The sequence below is a fragment of the Dipodomys spectabilis genome, unplaced genomic scaffold (assembly GCF_019054845.1).
Source record: "Dipodomys spectabilis isolate Male_0828 unplaced genomic scaffold, ASM1905484v1 ptg000422l, whole genome shotgun sequence".
In the NCBI taxonomy this organism is placed as follows: domain Eukaryota; kingdom Metazoa; phylum Chordata; class Mammalia; order Rodentia; family Heteromyidae; genus Dipodomys; species Dipodomys spectabilis.
This window is the reverse complement of record NW_024871099.1, coordinates 5,580,761-5,594,283: the sequence shown is the minus strand read 5'-3', so window position 1 is coordinate 5,594,283 and position 13,523 is coordinate 5,580,761. Positions and strand designations below refer to the sequence as shown.

Sequence of the window (13,523 nt, the reverse complement as noted above, 5' to 3'; positions counted from 1 at the left end):
CACCGGCAGGCTGGTCCAGGCCAGCTTGTCCTGGGACCCCGCCCCTAGGATGCTAGGATGCTATCCGGGGCCCCCCCCCCCCCGGGGCTGGGACCCCCTTATCCCTACCTGAACCTGGAGGGTCTCAGACTACGAGTTCTAAGCTAGCGCCTGGATTTGGGCGCTCCCCCGCAGGTGTGTGTGTGGTGGGGGGAGCCATTGGGGTCCTGAGGGGGCGGGGCCGGCCCCCTGGAGCTCGGGCCCCGCCCCCTCCGGCCCCGCCCCCGCCCCTAAGAGGCCGGGGCTCCGGGCGGCGGCGCTCAGCGCGGCAGGCGGGAGGCTGCGGGGCCGGAGGCTGCGGGCCGGAGGCTGCGGGATGGCCGCCCAGCGTCTGGGCAAGCGCGTGCTGAGCAAGCTGCAGTCCCCGTCGCGGGCCCGGAGCCCCGGGGGCAGCCCCGGAGGGCTGCAGAAACGCCACGCGCGAGTCACCGTCAAGTACGACCGGAGGGAGCTGCAGCGGCGGCTGGACGTGGAGAAGTGGATCGACGGGCGCCTGGAGGAGCTGTACCGCGGCCGGGTGAGACGAGGAGGGTCGCGGCCCGCAGGAGGGAGGCTGTGGCGGCAGCGGGGCCGGGGGGCGGGCCGGCCTGGGGCGCAGACCCCGCGCGTGCCGGCAGCCCGGGGTGCCCAGGACGGCCTGGCCGGCTGCGCCCTGGGGCTGTCGGTGGGCCCAGAGAAAGTGACACAGGCCCCCTGGGATCCCCCAGACACAGCTCAGGAAGGAGGCAGAGCCACCATCTCTGAGTAGAGGGGTCTCGTAAGGCTGTAGATGTGTGACAGGGAGACGAGCACCGAGCTGCACAGCCTGTCCACGGGTGCTTCCACAGACAGACCCAGCTGCAGGCAAACTCACAGAGTCACGCCACGTGTAGCTATCTAGAGAACCAGCACGGCCCTGGCGTAGTCGTGGACACACGTCCATCACAACCACGATTCATACAAAACAACTTGAGCAGCAGCTGTCCGGAGATACGCAGCAAGATTCACCTGGGGGGTGAACTCACTGACAATCCGCACAGCAGTACCCAGCCGGGACACAAAGCAACCCAGGTTACATCTGCCCATCTTTATTCTTTTAATTAATGTATGCTAAGTATATAAAGGGTTTCATTGTGATAGTCTCATACATCATGCATATAATGTACTTTGATCAAATTCATTCCTCATTCATGTGTGTGTGTGTGTGTGTGTGTGTGTGTGTGTGTGTGACTGTCCTGGGGCTTGAACTTAAGGCCTCGGCACTGTCCCTGAGCTTTGTTTTTACTCAAGGCTGTTACTTTATCACTTGAGCCACAGCTCCACTTCTGGCTTTTGGCTGGTTAACTGGAGATAAGAGTCTCCTGGACTTTCCTGCCCAAGCTGACTTCAAACCAAGAGCCTCAGATCTCAGCCTCCACCAGTGCCTGACCATTCCTTATTTTCTAAAGGAAAAACAAATGACAAGCCACCAATCTCGTGACAGATGTCATGGCCACTCAGGCACATAAATCTACAGAAATCACAGCTACACAGAGACATGAAATCGCATCACCTGTAGGTGCCCAAGGACTTCACATGTTGAAACTGGCCGTGGGCTTGTGGAGACTAACATGTCTGGATTCGCATCCTTACTAGAAGTCACACTTTGTATAATTTACATGCTCTGTGGAACACAGACACACACAGACACACAGACACACACAAGTCTCACAGAGCCTGCGCAGCTCCACACAGTGTGAGAAGACCAGGTCCTCACAGTGACGCAGGGGTCGCTTTAAGGTGGACAACTGCTCTCTGATTCTAGGTGTCACCTTGGGAGGTGCCCCTCTGACACACAAGAGGTGTCCCAGCTGGGCCTGGGTGTCTGGCCATGAGACATTACTGTCCACTCCTCAGAGCATCATGGGCCCCTGTCAGAAACTACGCCCCATGCTAGGCATTCCTGAGCCAGCCCTGAACCCTAGGCCCCAGGCTCTGGCTCAAGCCCACTCTGGGTAGCATGTGACTCCCCAACTCCATTCCACCCACACCCAGCCAGACAGCAGGATTTGGGGTTGGGGACAATAGGTTATGGCCCCAGGGACCTCTTCCTCCAGGACAGCTGGGTCCTGTCCCAGACAGAGGTCCTGAGCCAACTGTCCTTTGCATCATGAGGTCAAACTCAGAGCTCCCCCCCTCCCTTCCTGGGCAGCTCAAAGATGGACCCTGAGTTTGTCACCCTCCTGCCAGGAGGCAAGGGGGGGGGGCTGGTGGTCCCCTCCCTAGATCCACCCACTTGTACTTGGACCCGATGGCTGGCTGGCCCTGAGCCCAGCTCCCAGCTCCTGTCCCCTGGGGGAAGGGGCCCTCCCCCCCCCCCCCCCTGCACCTACTGCTACAACTTTGCCTTGAAAGGGCAGGAGCCAGCCCCTCTCCTGAATCCCAGAAAATGTTCCTGGACTCAACTGGGCCTGTTTTTCCACTGTGGGGACTAAAGCCAATGGAGAATGACCTGTGCCAGCCCCGGGGCTCCTGGGCTCCAGGGCACAGGCAAGCTAGTACTGCCCCCCACCCCCACCCCTCAGTTCTCATCAACCCATCTGTCACCCCTCCCCCAGGGCCCAGATGTCCCTTCTCCCTGCTGGAGCTGTCCCTGACTGCCACCAGCTGAGCCCTGGGGGCTGGGAGGGGGGCAGGAGAGGAAGGGGACTGTCACCAACCCTGGTGTCCATGGCTTTAGGAAGCAGACATGCCAGATGAAGTCAACATTGATGAATTGTTGGAATTGGAAAGCGAGGAGGAGAGACGCCAGAAAATCCAGGTAGGTGTGTGAGTGGCGGTGCCCCCATTTTTCACTGCTCTGAGAAGACTAGCCACCGCTGAAATGGACACCGAACCAAATACTTCACACCCAACCACTCCACACCCATTAATTCTTTGAAGTATGATCATCTCCCATTTGCCACTTACGGAAAATGAGGCTTCAGAGAGGTGGAATGATTTACCCAGGGTCACAAAGCACAGCGGAGCTAGGGGCCAAACCCAGGAAACCTGGCTGTCCTATCTCCTCCCCCACACCCCCAGCTCTGTGAGCTTTCTCCTCCCCTGACCTCTCCCCGATGGCTGAGCCCTGTCCCTGACCACCCCAAAGGGCCCTCAAGCTATATTCTTCCTTTGAAGCAAGATGGGAAGTCCACCCTAGGATCTAACTGCCATTAGTCTGGCTGCCCTGCAAAAGGGGAGGGGCGTAAGCAGAATCAGTAATTGTCATTGACAATGTTGTTGTTGTTTTGTTTTGTGTTGGGGGGCTGTTTAGAGACTCCTCCAGTCATGTATGAACCCCACAGAGGTGAGTTTCCTTCCCTTGTTCTATGTCTTGTCTGCTCCCTGTACCCCAAAGGGAGAAGAGAAGGCTGGCCATGGGGGGTGAGGGGGGTAGAATAGGCCAACACCATTCTGGGGAACTCCTCCTCCTCCTCCTCCTCCTCCTCCTCCTCCTCCTCCTCCTCCTCCTCCTCCTCCTCCCCCCCCCTCCTCCTCCCCCTCCCTCTCCCCCTCCTCCTCCTCCTCCTCCTCCTCCATCTGTCTCCTAAGCTCCACAAGCAGTTTCCTGGAGCCCCACCCCAGGCGTCGCCTATTCTGGCCTCTGCCCTGCTGTCTGAGGGCTTAGTCTCTCCTCTCTGCCTCCTTCACACTCTAACTCCTGGCCACACACCCCCGAGGGGCCCCCCATCCTCCGGGCTTTGGTGCTTGCTTAGTAGCCCAACTCCACCCACTTCCTTCCCTGCTTTAAAAGGGAAAAATATTCATGTTTCTCCAACCAGCTCTAGGCTGCCCGCGGGACAAACGTCACCACATCCCATTCCCTGGAACCCTCTCTCTGGCCTCCATCTCTCTCAGGCCTCTGTCTCTCGGGCCTCTGTCTCTGGGGAACCTCCTGATCACTTCTTGGCCTGAGAGCTGTCTCCATGTCTCTCTCTCTCTCTGAGTCTCTCCGCTCCTGCCTCTCTCTCCCTGTCTCTGGCCCTACAGCTGTGTCTGTGTTTTCTCTACCTTGCTCCACCTCATTCCTGTCTGTCTCTCACCCTGGAACAGGGTCTCCCTATGTAGGTAGCCCAGGCTGGCCTCACACTTACGATCCTCCTGCCTCTGCCTCCTGCAATTATAGGCTCAGGGTCTTCCAGTGTCTTTCTCTCTGTCCTCCTCTCTCTTGCCCTGAGTATCTTTCTCCATTTCTGTTTTCCTCATCTCTCTCTTTCTCCTCCCTGCCCCCATCCCTGCCTATCTCTACACCTCCTCCCCCTCCTCCCCCACCACTGTTCAGGCCGCAGGAGGGTATATGCAAGGCCCACTCCTGGGTTCTTAAACCTCTTCCTGTTCCCCCAGGATTTCATCCAGGAGCTACTGACCAAGCTCCAGGGCCTCCACAAACAGCCAGGCCTCCGCCAGCCCAGCCCCTCCGATGAAGGCAGCCTGAGTCCCCGCCAGGACCGGGCCAGGACAGCCCCTCCGTGACCCCATCTTGACTCTGTGACCCTTCCACTTGGCCTCCCTCCCTAACATGCCCAGCTTGTTTATAAGTTGTAGTTCATGGTTCTGTAACATCTCTGCGCGCCCGGCCTTGCTCCCCCTGTTCCCTGGCCCTCTCCACACCCCCTCCCCCAACGCCCACTGTCCAGCTCCCGCTCCTCACACCCCAGCGCCCACAGCTGGTCCTGCCAGATGGACGATCGCTCCTCCCTGGCCAGAGAGCATGAGAACAGGCCCTGCTGACCACAGGGCTCTGGGGACTCACATCCTGTCCCCACCTCCCCCACACCCAGGCCCATCCTTGGCCCGCCCCGTGAGCCCCTCTGTGGATGAGGGCTGTGGAGTTGAGACCATACAAATGGGCTGTGTGAATGACGTGGGAAAGAAGGGTCTGAGGTGGGCGGTAAGCACAAGGCCTGCTGAGTTGGGGAGGGAAGCCCATATCCCTTAGGGCAGTAAAGAAATCCTGGAGGGCTTCCTGAAGGAAGTGGCATTAAGGCAGGGATTTGTGCGAGATGGGCTCCATTTAGATCCACAGACTGTGAAATTGGCAGGGGGCAGAGGAGTTGAGAGAAGAATTGATCTTGAGTCTCTGGGCTGGGAATGTAGGGTCTCAGAAGGGAATAGTGGCTGTAACATGAATTTTAACACCACATTTGGTTTATCCTGGGTGCTTCAGCTGTCTGTGATTGGGAGATGGGCTAGGAGTTGTGATGGGGGCGTAGTGGAGGCCAACAGCCCAAGCAGAGCTGGAGAAATAGACATCTTCCATCCCTGCCAGTGGCCGTGTCACGACCAGGTACCCACGCAGGGTCTGAGCCCCAGGCCAGCAGGAAAAGAAGGCCCTTCAGTCAGGCGCTGGTGGCTCATATCTGTCATCCAAGCTACTCAGGAGGCTGAGATCTGAGGATCATGGTTTGAAACCAGCCCAGGCAGGAAAGTTCATGAGACTCTCATCTCTAAGAAACTCCCCTGGGGCTGGGAATGTGGCTTAGTGGTAGCTCGCTTGCCAAGCATGCATGTAGCCCTGGGTTCCATTCCTCAGAATCCACATTCACAAAAAAGCCAGAAGTGGTGCTGTGGCTCAAATGGTAGAGTGGCTAGCCTTGATCAAAAGAAGCTCAGGGACAGTGCCCAGGCCCTGTGTTCAAGCCCCAGGACTGGAAACGAAACAAAACAAAAAAAGACCAGAGCTGGGTGCTGCTGGCTCACGCCTGTAATCCTAGCTACTCAGGAGGCTGAGATCTGAGGATCGAGGCTCAAAGCCAGCCCAGGCAGGAAAGTCCGTGAAACTCTTATCTCCAATAAACCACCAGAAAACCAGAAGTGGCGCTGTAGCTCAAGTGGGTAGCATGCTTGCCTTGAGCTGAAGAGCTGAGGGACAGCGCCCAGGCCCAGAGTTCAAGCCCCACGACCGACCAAAAAAAAAAAAAAAAAAACACCAGAAAACTGGAAGTGGTGTTGTGGCTCAAGTGGTAGAGCGCTAGCCTTGAGCTGAAGAGCTGAGGGATGGTACTCAGGGCCAGAGTTCAAGCCCCATGACCAACAAGGATAACAAAAAAGCCAGAAGTGGAGGTGTGGCTACAGTGGCAGAACAGCAGCCTTGAGCAATAAAAGTAAGCAAGTGTGATGTCCTCAGTTCAAGCCCCAGCGTGTGTGTGTCACACATACACACACACACAGCTTCCTCAAAGAACAAAAGAGGACCCTCTGGGGGTCCCCAGGCCCGAGGGTGGTGGGTGGCCTTGTGGTCCCCATGTAGATGTCTCCCCTTTCTCCATACAAGACAGGACAGAGTGAACACCTCCAGCCTTTGTCCCCTGGGCCTTGTCCCCCCCCCCTCCCCCCCCCCCCGCCCCCTCCCTGCCCCAGCCCCACTTCACACTTCACAGAACCTGATCTGCCTTCCTTTTTCCTGCTGGTGGGGGTGGTGTGTTCCTGGAACGTGGGTTCAAGGCCTTCCCGGGTGCGCTGTGCTCAGAGCCTCTCAGTTTCCTCTTCAGGGAAATGGGAACTTCACAGATGAGGAACCGGAGGCCCGGATTTCTGATGTTATTTGTCCCAAGTCAACAGCCAGGAAACGTGGCGCTGGGCTGCCATCCCAGACTCTGACTCCAGAACTCAGCCATTTCACTCCTATGTCACCACGACCCTACATACCACAACAGCGCTTATTTTTAGTGGTGACGAGAGACGGGCTAGCTCGTGCGAAGGTGGTGGTGACTGCTCAGACAATCCGACCCAAAGCTGCAGCGCAAGGACTGCGAAGCCGCGCGGCCTGGGCCTCACACGGCGCTGCACACCTATCATCCCAGCACTGAGGACGCAGACACCCGGAGAAAACGGGTGTTTTAACCAGCTTTTAACCAGCTTGGGTTACAGGATGCGATGCGAGCTGCCAAAAACCAAACCAACAAACCAAAAATCAAGGGCTGGGAAGGTGGCTCAGTGGTAGAGTGCTTGCCTTGCATGCCTGAGGCCCTGGGTTCCATTCCTCAGCACCACATAAGCAAAAAGAAAAAAGCCGGAAGTGGTGCTGTGGCTCAAGTGGTAGAGCGCTAGCCTTGAGCTGAACTGCTGAGGGACAGCACCCAGGCCCAGAGTTCAGGCCGCACAACCGGACCCAAAAAAAAACAAAACAAAACAAACCAAAAATCAAAGTGGGAGTCAGGTGCTGGTGCTTATGCCTGTCAACTTAGCTACTCAGGAGGCTGAGATCTGAGGATCATGGTTCAGGGCCAGTATCGGCAGGAAAATGAATGAGGCTTTTATAAACTACCAAAAAAAAAAAAAAGAGAGAGAGAGCCAGAAGTGGAGTTGTGGCTCCAGTGGCAGCGTGCTAGCCTTGAGCAAAAGAAGCTCAGAGACAGTGCTCAGGCCCCAGCTCTAGTACCAAAATGAAGCAAAACAAAAAAGTGGGATTGGAGGCGTGGCTCAGTTGGTAAAGTGCCAGCCAATGAGCAAAAGTGTTAAGTACTAGGCACTGGTGGTTCACACCTGTAATCATTGCTACCCAGGAGGCTGAGATCTGAGGATTATGGTTCAAAGCCAGCCTGGGCAGGAAAGTCCATGACACTCTTACCTCCAATTAATCACCAGAAAACCGGAAGTGGTGCCGTGACTCAAGTGGTAGAGCACTTGCCTTGAGCTGAAGAGCTGAGGGACAATGCCCAGGCGCAGAGTTCAAGACCCACTACCGAAAAGAAACAAACAAAAAGAAAGGCGTCAGGTACTGAGTTCAAGTCCCAGTCTAGGAAAGAAAAAAGAAAGAAAGAAAGAAAGAGGGCTGGGAAGGTGGCTCAGTGGTAGAGCGCTTGCCTTGCACGCATGAGGCCCTGGGTTCGATTCCTCAGTACCACATAAGCAAAAAGAAAAAAGCCGGAAGTGGCGCTGTGGCTCAAGTGGTAGAGTGCTAGCCTTGAGCTGAAGAGCTGAGGGACAGCGCCCAGGCCCAGAGTTCAGGCCCCACGACCGGACTTCAAAAAAAAAAAAAAAAAAAACAGAAAGAAAGAAAGAAAAGAAAAGAAAGAAAGAAAGGGAAATGATTGACTCATATATATTAAAAACAAAACAAAACAGGATAAGGAGCCTAGTAGATTGTAGGCCCTGAATGCAAATACTTCAAGGCAAAAGCAACCAAATATTTCTGCCAAGGTTCAGATACCATCTGTCCTTAGCTGTGTGGTCTTGAGCAAGTTCCTTAACCTCTCTGTGTCTGTGTGTCCATATCTGAAGTGAAGCATAGCGTGCCAAACTGTGGGTTCCCGTGTATAGAGGCATGTAGCAAGCATTCTTACCAACCTTCACATGGTAGGGAGGGGATCAGCTCCTGAAGCCACCAGCCCCTGCCCATTCCCAGTTCCTCTGTCCGGCAAAGTTAACGTTTTAAAAAAAGCAAGCAGTTTCTTGGTGTGGCACCATTTCATTCTGCAAACAAAAGGAGAGTGAGCTGAGCGCCGGTGGCTCACGCCTGTCATCCCAGCTACTCAGCAGGCTGAGATCTCAGGATCACAGTTCAAAGCCAGCCCGGCCAGGAAAGTTCCATGAGACTTATCTCCAATGCGCCAGCAAATGGCTGGAAGTGGAGCTGTGACTCAAGTGGTAGAGCACCAGCCTTGAGCAAACTCAGCACCCAGGCTCTGAGTTCAAGTCCCAGGACCCGCACAAAGAAGAACTGTGAATCCGTGTCTGTTTGGTTCACACACAGAGTCCCCCTTGCTTTCCTGTCACGTGAGGCACAGTCTTTGCTTGGCCCTTGGAATAAAAGCAGCGCCTCCCTCCCCACCCCCCCAACTCTTTGCCCCAAGCCCCTCATTTCCTCTGCATGGAGGGCTGGGGCTTCCTCATCCTCGCTGTCTTTCAGATGCTTATCAGACAGGTGTAGGGCACCTAATCCAAGAAGGCCCCTCATGCCATCCTGTCGCTTAATTCCTCCATCCACCACCATGACAGGACTGCATTGTCTGCCTGGCTCCTGGCCAGGCCTGAGTTCCCCCGTGTTCCTAATACGTGCGCAGCACATGGTAGGCATTTGTGTGGTGGCAGCGCCCCCTGGTGGCGATATCTCTGCACAACAGCTTTCCTTTTAGAAGAGAGGCATCGGCGCCCCCTAGTGGCTATGTGAGTTGATGTTAAACTGCACCCCAGAGCCGGAAGCACTCAGAGAGTGGTAAAGAGGCTTTGGAGATGCTACAGAGCACCGGCCCGCATTTTTGTCCTATTCACACTAGAGGCTTTGCTAAGTGGGATGATAAGTATTATAACTGGAGGCCAGGCACCTGTGGTTCACACTTGCAAGCCTAGCCACTTTAGAGGATCATAGTTGGAGGCCAACCTGGGGACAGTTCATCTGAACCAATAGCTAGGTAAGGCTTGTTATTGCAGCTACTGTGAGAAGTGGAAATAGGAGGATTGAGGTCTAGCTAGTTGGGGCAAACAGCAAGACTGTATCTTAAAAATAACCAGAGTAGCCGGGGGCTGGTGGCTCACACCTGTCACCCTAGCTAGTCAGGAGGCTAAAATCTGAGGATCCCACTTTGAAGCCAGCCTGGGCAGAAAAGTCCCTGTGAGACTCTTATCTCCAATTAACTACTCAAAAACCAGAAGTGTTGCTGTGGCTCAAGTGGTCGAGCGCTAGCTGTTAGCACAAAGAGGCGCCAGGACAGCAACCAGGCCCTGAGTTCAAGCCCCATGACCACCACCACCAATAAAAACAGAGTAAAAATGGCTGGAAGCATCACCCAGGCAGTAGAATGCCTGCCTAGCAAGTAGGTGAAGCTCTGGATTCAAAACCCAGTACCGCCAAAAGAAAAATAACTACAATTGCACTTATATTAATGAAAGGATCAGAGCTCATAATTGGCTATTTTTTTTTTATTTTTTATTTTTTGTGTGTGCCAGTCCTGGAGCTTGAACTCTGAGACTAGGCACTGTTCCTTAGCTTTTTCACCCAAGGCTGGCACTCTATCACTTGGGCTACAGCTTCATTCTTGGCCTTTTGCTGATTTATCAGAGATATGAATCTTACAGACTTTTCTTGCCTTGGCTGGTTTTGAATCCTGATCCTGGGGGGAAAGGGGGAAGAGAGAGAGACAGAGAGAGACAGAACGAGAGAGAAAGAGAAAAAGAGACAGAGACAGAGAGACAGAGGGACAGAGAGAGTTGGGGACTGTTAAAAGTCCATCCTAGCTAGCCACTGATGTCTCATGCCTGTAATCTTAGCTACTCAGGAGGCTGAACTCTGAGGATTGCAAGAGTGCAATTCAAAGCCAGCTTGGGAAGGAAAGTCTTTGACACTCTTTTTTTTTTCCAGATGTGGGGCTTAAACTCTGGGCCTGGGCACTGTCCCTCAGCTCTTCAGCTCAAGGCAAGCACTCTACTACTTGAGCCACAGCACCACCCCAGTTTTCTGGTGGTTAACTGGAAATGTGGGTCTCACAGCTGGGTGCCGGTGGCTCACGCCTGAAATCCTAAGTACTCAGGAGGCTGAAATCTGAGGATTGAGGTTCAAAGCCAGCCCCGGGCAGGAAAGTCCATGAGACTCTTAACTCCGATTAACAACCAGAAAACTGGAAGTGGCGCTGTGGCTCAAGTAGTAGAGGACTGGCCTTGAGCTGAGGGACAGTGCCCAGTCCCAGAGTTCAAGCCCCACAACCTGGGGGGGGGGGGCTGTATGGTGGGGCATTGTGGCACACACAGGACTAGTGGCACCATGGGGGCTGTTTGTCATTGTTGTTCTCTCCATGGTCTGGGACAAATTCTAGGGTCACAGGAGCTTTGCTTTTTATTTTTATTTTTATTTTTTTTTTTGTCGGTCATGGGGCTTGAACTCTGGGCTTGGGCGCTGTCCCTGCGCTCTTCAGCTCAAGGTGAGCACTCTACCGCTTGAGCCACAGCTCCACTTCCGGCTTTCTAGTGGTTTTTTGAAGATAAGAGTCTCAAAGACTTTTCTGCCCGGGCCGGCTTTGAACCATGATCCTCAGATCTCAGCCTCCTGAATAGCTAGGATTACAGACATGAGCCACCGGTGCCCAGCTGAGCTTTGCTTTTTAAAAAATATTATATTTGGGGGCTGGGAAGGTGGCTCAGTGGTAGAGTGCTTGCCTTGCATGCCTGAGGCCCTGGGTTCAATTCCTCAGCACCACATAAGCAAAAAGAAAAAAAGCCAGAAGTGGCGCTGTGGCTCAAGTGGTAGAGCGCTAGCTTTGAGCTGAAGAGCTGAGGGACAGCGCCCCAGCCCAGAGTTCAGGCCCCACAACTGGACCCCCCCCCAAAAAAAATATATATATATATATTATATTTGGGATGGGAAGGTAGCTCAGTGGTAGTTTGCCTTGCATGCATGAGGCTCTGAGTTCGATTCCTCAGCACCACATAAGCAGAAAAAGCCGGAAGTGGCGCTGTGGCCCAAGTGGTAGAGAGCTAGCCTTGAGCTGAAGAACTCAGGGACAGCGCCCAGGCCGAGTTCAGGCCCCACAACCAAAACAAAAGAAAACAATAAAAACTGTATTTATGTTGTTTATTTTAGGGTATGAGGTTTGAACTCTGGTCCTTGAACTTACTAAGCAAGTGTGCTAACCATTGAGCAACACCTCCAGCCCCTCTTTCTGCAGGTTAGTTTTGAGATAGAGATGGCCTTGCTCCCTGTAGTGTGGGTGTGGTCGCCTGTATTAGGCTTCCCTGTAGTTAGGATAGCAGTGTGTGCACCATCAGGTTCATTTTCTGGTTAATTGGAGATAAGAGTCTCATTAACTTTCCTGCCTGGGCTGGCTTTGAACCGTGATTCTCAGATCTCAGCCTCCTGAGTAGCTAGGATTACAGGAGTGAGCCACCAACACCTGGCTTCTTTCAACCTTTTTCTGGCTCAGGCTGAGCTTGAAGCACAATCATAACAACCTGTGCCCCCCAAATAGCTAGGATGACAGGTACTCGGCTTATTTACTTATTTTTGCTACAATCTTGCTTTGTGTCGTAGCTTGGCCTCAAATTCTCCATCTTCCTGTTTCAGCCTCCCACCTGCTGGGATTACGGGTGTGCATTACCATACCTCGGTCTACATAGGATCTTGTGAGCAGGGCCAAGGTGTGTGTGTGCATGTGTGTGTGGGAGGTGACAGTATCTCCCATAGCTGAGGTATCATTTTTGGTTCTGAAGAAGCATGAGCAGCCTCAGCCAGACAAAGACTGAGCCACAGTGCCGTCTGGTGGCCAAACCCCATAGGTAAGGAGAAATGATTAGAAGTTGAGACTTCGCTTCTGTTTGTCCCTAAGTCTGATCAGGTGAAGATTGGCTGAAGTGATGATCAGGGAAGAACAGGGACCTTTCCTGGTGTCTTAGTAAGTCAGGGTGGAGGTAGATTCACCTATAGGTCAGGTTTCCCCTCCTCCAAGGAGGCGTCAGGCTGGCTTCTTTGAGGAATTGGAAAGCCTCTGTACCTCCCTATCCTCTATCTGAGCCCTCTGGGTTGTCACTGGTCACCCCATTGGGCTGGGAGCATAAGGCAGATACTAGGTCATTCCATCCCTGGATGGACCGCCAGCCTTGAAAGAAAAAGCCAAGTGAGAGTGAGAGGCTACCCAGTTATGTGCCAGTGGCTTCTGCCTGTAATCCTATCCATTCAGAAGACAGAGAGTTGAGAATAAAGGTTAGAAATCAGCCTGGGAAAAAGTCCATCAGACTCTTAACTGCAATTAAACACCAAAAAGCCAGAAGTGGAGCCGTGGCTCAAGTGATAGAGCTCTAGTCTTCAATGAAAAAGCTCAGAGACAGTGCCTAGGCTCTGAGTTCTAGCCTTACTCTAAGTGCGCGTGTGCGCGTGCGCACACACACGCGCGTGCACACACACACACGGTAGGGTTTCAGTATGTGGTCTAGGCTGAATTTGAATTTTCAATACACCAGCATAAGCCTTCTTAATGCTGAGATTACAGGAGTGTATCACCCCACCTGGCTTAGAATGTCAACTTTGTGACAGTGACAGTTTTATCTTGGTCATGTCTTATATACTTAGTCCCTAGGAGAGTGTGTGCCCCATACTAGACACTCAATGAATGAACAAAGACTGATTAACCCCTGTGTTTTTAAAAGTCTAGCTTACACTTTGGAGACACTCAGATACACAGGCACAGACCACACACGACAGACCCGCATGGTCATCCACATGCCCTAGCGAGCCCTAGAAGCTGAGAACTACCTTTTTTCTCTACCCGTGGTACCAGACAGGGTGGAGAGAACCCCAGCTGGGAATGGAGCATCCTGGGGGGTGGGGGGAGGTACAGATAAGGAAAGATGCTCTAGGGAAGATTTAGCTCCGCCCCGTATCCCCAGCAACCAATGGGCGCGTGGTCCTTTCGCGCAACGCCCCCTGGGACTTGTAGTCTCCGGTAGGGACGCCCTCGGGCGCCGCCGTGCACCCTGAGACTCCACATCCCGAGGTGCGCCGGGAGGCGCGGGGATTGGCTGGGCCCCGCCCCCGGCCCGCCCCGCTCCGCTGGCGC

General features: G+C 53.9%; 1 protein-coding gene across 1 annotated transcript; it reads left to right on the top strand.

Moving 5' to 3' along the window:
• The first annotated feature begins 291 nt into the window (after nucleotides 1-291).
• Ppp1r14a (protein phosphatase 1 regulatory inhibitor subunit 14A) lies at nucleotides 292-4,595 on the top strand. The gene is made up of 4 exons (XM_042668230.1): nucleotides 292-556; nucleotides 2,738-2,818; nucleotides 3,314-3,346; nucleotides 4,384-4,595. Exons 1-4 carry the CDS (start codon nucleotides 356-358, stop codon nucleotides 4,510-4,512), a joined length of 444 nt encoding a protein of 147 aa, XP_042524164.1. The 5' UTR covers nucleotides 292-355; the 3' UTR covers nucleotides 4,513-4,595.
• The last annotated feature ends 8,928 nt before the right edge of the window (nucleotides 4,596-13,523 follow it).